The sequence below is a fragment of the Limulus polyphemus genome, unplaced genomic scaffold (assembly GCF_000517525.1).
Source record: "Limulus polyphemus unplaced genomic scaffold, Limulus_polyphemus-2.1.2 Scaffold129, whole genome shotgun sequence".
Lineage (NCBI taxonomy): Eukaryota > Metazoa > Arthropoda > Merostomata > Xiphosura > Limulidae > Limulus > Limulus polyphemus.
The window spans coordinates 383,635-388,810 of NW_013665739.1; the positions used below are offsets into that span (position 1 = coordinate 383,635).

General features: G+C 33.6%; 1 protein-coding gene across 1 annotated transcript in view; it reads right to left on the minus strand.

The window, feature by feature from the left end:
* LOC106473361 (POU domain protein 2-like) overlaps nt 1-2,509 on the minus strand; it is a 22,164-nt gene extending 19,655 nt beyond the window's left edge. The window contains exons 1-2 of the mRNA XM_013934048.1: nt 2,414-2,509; nt 1,172-1,390 (exon numbers count right to left, since the gene is read on the minus strand). Of these exons, the coding sequence (XP_013789502.1) occupies nt 1,172-1,390; nt 2,414-2,509 (315 nt within the window). The remainder of the gene's footprint in view (nt 1-1,171; nt 1,391-2,413) is intronic.
* Between the last annotated feature and the right edge of the window lie 2,667 nt (nt 2,510-5,176).

Here is a 5,176-nt window from a genome sequence, read left to right on the forward strand (position 1 = left end):
AAAACCCCAAATTATGCTTTTCTGTGAGCTCTGACTCCTTTTGTTGTTTGTTGATAATGTGTTGAGGGCATACAATTTATATTTGTGCCAAATTTCATCTATATTGCTGCAAATATGACCTCACAGGAGACTGAAATATCCAATTTGGGGTTGTTTTATTTTCGATCCCATAAAATCATCAAAAATACCTAAATAAAAAATGAAAAGTACAACCCTACCAAGTTTCAAGTCAATCCGCCGAGAATTGAAGGAATGGCGGTCGATTGAAAAGTGTTTGGAAGAAGAAGAAAGAAGAAGGAGAAAAAAGAAGAAACAGTAGAAAAACAATATGTCTCTGCGCAGACTTAAAGAGTAGTTATGATAACATATCAGGGGTACGATCTGAAACATAAGTCTGTAGCTTTTAAATTGCTCTAATAGCTGCTGCTGTTCAATACATTTATAGATAATGACACAATCTGAAATGTTAGCAAGTACATAAATGTGTAATTTATTTTCCTGCACATTACACAAGCTGGGTGAGCATAATTTTACCCGTATTATATGATGAACAATTTTCAAGTCTAGACCATTATTGTTTGGGTTCTTGTTCGCTGTAGCATGTATATACGATACGTTTACAAAATCGTGTATAGAAGAATATTGGACTACATTATTAGTTTTATTTCAAATAATTTCATTCTATTAAGTGCGAACATAAAACCACTAAATAACGTGGATTTTCAAAACGTAATTTTATGACGTTATTCGGAGTATGATGTTATATTGAGACAAAATGTATCATGTTGTTGATAGTAAAAACATTTACTTACTATAACTTACGTCTCTATATCAATTCTAGGTCAAGCCGATCAAAATGTTCAATGTAGTACAGAAATCCTACTATTATGCTTGTAAATGATATAACGAAAACGACGCTCTCTCGTCATATCAGGATACATGTAAGAAACTTCTACAAATCAGATATGCGTGCGCTCTTACATCAGTTTGATCTCTAATGTATGTTCATCAAATGATGTAAATGTATTTGATTCGATATTAGCTTTACAAATTCAGTTTAACTATAATATTAAGTGTAGGTATAGCTCAGTTTGTTACAATTACAAAATAAAATAAAACTATTAAGTGAAAGAAAACACCGTTGAACACGTAGGTAAAGTGTCTGCCGTACCTGACTCAAGGAGAACTGGCTTGCCGCCGCAGCAGCCACCAGATTTGCGGCCGAGAAAGTGCTGATAGCGGAAGGTGTAAGGGAAGGACTGCTGATTGGAAGTGCAATGGGTGTTTCTGCTAGAGGAGTTCTAAAGACCATAGCAGGTTCGTCCGACGATGTGTGTTGGTCTCGAATCTTTGGGATTGCTTCATTTCCTCTGGCCTCGTCAGACAACGCCTAATACAAAAACATATTATAGAACTTTTGATTTTTTATGGAAACAATATGAAGTTTTATTTTCACAATAATCTATTGTATGATGTACCCCAGTAAGAATTTGTATAATCCATTGTATGATGTACCCCAGTAAGAATTTGTATAATCTATTGTATGATGTACCCCAGTGATAATTTGTATAATCTATTGTATGATGTACCCCAGTAAGAATTTGTATAATCTATTGTATGATGTACCCCAGTGAGAATTTGTATAATCTATTGTATGATATATCCCAGTGAGAATTTGTATAATCTATTGTATGATGTACCCCAGTGAGAATTTGTATAATCTATTGTAAGATGTACCCGAGTGAGAATTTGTATAATCTATTGTAAGATGTGCCCGAGTGAGAATTTGTATAATCTATTGTATGATATATCCCAGTGAGAATTTGTATAATCTATTGTATGATGTATCCCAGTGAGAATTTGTATAATCTATTGTATGATATATCCCAGTGAGAATTTGTATAATCTATTGTATGATGTACCCCAGTGAGAATTTGTAAAAAACATTTCTGAATAAATTTTATAAGATCTAATACAATTGAAGGAAGGCAGAAAACATCCTCGTTTTATCAATCCTACTACGGTTCCTGACGAAATACGTAATAACTGGCTGAGCCATAAGTTGTGTGGACGAAACTAAGCTTTTTACAACACAGCATTTCAACTACGTTTCTATGAAGCTGAGAATATAATGACCTATGCTTTTATCTGACTCGGGACTTAAAATTCAATGCTTAAGCTTCATGTCAGTCGAGAGGGAATTTTCAGAACTGTCTTAAGACGGGAATTTATTAGATTTATATTTGATTCAAATAATATTTTTCATACTATAAAATATGAAAGGAACCGAATTGATACTTATATTTTATGAAATGAGACCCACTGAAGCCATTTGCAAAGCGAAAAATAGAATTTTAAATACACGCATATATTCTTATGCACGTTAGAATGGAGTGATAGAAAAACCAAGTACCAGGTTGATTGCTTGTTCTGAGTCATTTTCTTGAAGGTGATCGTCTGATAGCGCAGTGCTTCCTTCATTGGTGTCACAAGAGGGTTCACCATTCATTCCTGAGGCTGAAAAAAACCACCGAAAATTGCCTAAAACGTAATACTATAAGATATATAGCAAACATGTAAATAAAATGTCTGTTGTTTAAAAACTTATTATTTTCATTACCTAAATTTTTAATGAATGAGATCGTCACTTTTAATGAAAACATACACGCGCAAAATCTACTGAAATTACATTCCTGATCATTAAAAAATACTTATGCATTTAACAATAAATTATTTTGTCCAAGTTAAACAGAACGGGAAAAGTATTATTTCTGAACGAGAACGAGAACAGGTATGGATCTGTTTAAATAATAAAAAGGCCTGGCATGGCCAGTTGGTTTGGGCGCTCGACTCGCAATCTGAGGGTTGCGGGTTCGAATCCCCGTCCCACCAAACATGCTAGCCCTTTTAGCCGTGGGGGTGTTATAATGTGACGGACAATCCCACTATTCGTTGGTAAAAGAGTAGCCCAAGAGTTGGCGGTGGGTGGTGATGACTAGCTGCCTTCCCTCTAGTCTTACACTGCTAAATTAGGGACGGCTAGCGCAGATAGCCCTCGTGTAGCTTTGCGCGAAATTCGAAATAAACAAACAATAATAAAAAATAATCTATCAACATTTTAATATAAATTAAATATTAATATAAATTAAATCGGTAGTTTCATAATTTTTATCTATAAGCAATTTCGAAAAGCATACGGCAATGTTCGCTTTCTCTAACGACAATTATGTAATTCCACCAATAAGTCAAGTTTATTGGAAGTGAAAAATGCGATAATTAAAAAAAGAGACTCCGTGAATGGGACTTGAATCTAAGATAGGCTGATAGGATCATTGCTCTACCACTCAGTACAATTCCAAGAGTACAATTCGTCCTCGTCTCTTTTCATCTATAAGACTTTTTAAATATGAGTATGAACTACATACTACATTGTGTAGGTCAGGCAATTAGTGGGCTAATTTACCACCACCCAATTAAATTATACAAGTCTAACTATATCCATATACATAAATATATATTGGTACTATTATTTAAGAGTCATTATGGCTTACAGAAAGGGAATCTCACATAAAGATTACTTATCGGCTTTTTCACTTATCATGAACCACTATCGTGGTTTATTATAGGGTTCACATGGGGATTTCACAAACATTCTAATAGAACATTCGGACAAAAACCATCTTAAAAAGCAGACTTATTGTTGAAACAACACTCAAGACCTTCTATCTCAATGACTAAGGCTGATAAAATATTGATAATAGCATAAAAGTTGATTTTCCTATTGTTAGACAAAATTCAGAATTCATCCAATTGTTATTGTTTCACAATCCTACAGAAAAAAAAACAGCGATGAATATTTTATTCAAACCTCGGCAAATCTACTAAAAATCTCCTGCACAGGTCATAGAACTATTGTTATGTTGACTCTTGAGAGAAAGAGAGATTTTATCAGTTTTTCATCACCAATGGGCAAGTTTCTCTTTGAAACCATTCAAGCACTGAAGGCTACAGAAAAAACTACTAGGTATAACGCACCTAAATCTAAACAAACTCCCGCAAAGCTTAAGGGCTATTTTTAAGTTGAGTCTTGAAAGTCGAGATTTCCACACTTTAAAATTTTCTAAGTTCATCTTTGCTACCAACATAAGCTATTCGAAATCATTCAAGCATTGCAGAAATGTAGAAGCCATTTAAGCACCATTATACTAGTCAGAAACACTTTGTTTTATTAGAGTGAACATTGTGTATATTTATAACAGTGTCTCCAGCCTTATTATTATTATAATTAATTATAGTTTTAAAATCCTCTAGAGAAAAAACGACTATGAATATTTCACTGAAACCTGGACAATAATGATGAATGCAGTATTGAGTATGTCATAGGGTAGTTTTAAAATTAATTCTAGTGTTTTCGTTTTTTCGCCCTGAAAAATTTCTCTAAGTCGTTCACTTTCCGCCATTGAAAAAATCCAGTTTTACTAATGCGCATTAATTGGAAAATAGTTTGTGCAACTTATAGCGCATTAATTAGAAACTGCTACATTGAGGATTCATCATTTCTCTAGTCCACTGTTCTTCATTGTTTCTCGAGTTCGCTTTTGTATTTTGTCTGTACGTGGTTTTCTGCGACTATTTCAGTGAGTTTTCTAACAGTAGACGATTACCATAGTAGATTTCTCTACTCTTGTGAGTGGTGATTTATTCTAGTGATTTTCGTACTTTGCATGTTAAGCGCGTTTTTACAGGAAACCTCAACTGATTGCATACACAAGTATGTAGCTTAAAATTAATAAACAAGATAATTAAAAATAGTTAATTTAGAAAGGGGAATAGGGATCGTCAAAATAGTACAGAAACAAGTTGAATAAAAATGCAAAGATTATATTTTCAAGCCTACAACTAGGAACTCTAAAAAAAGTAAACAAACTAGGCTGGAAATAGTGTCTACATTATTTTTATCAAGCTACATATCCTTATTTTGACTCCACTAAAATTGATAAGTACTGTACATCACATTACCTACGACACTCCAATCAATACCAAAATGTAATTCCACCGCATCTTTATATCAGCATTGGTTGTCCTCCGACTTGTTGACTTCCATATTTAAAACAAATTCAATACAATGCACTCATCAACCCTTTACAACACAATTCGTACCACAACTACAACAATA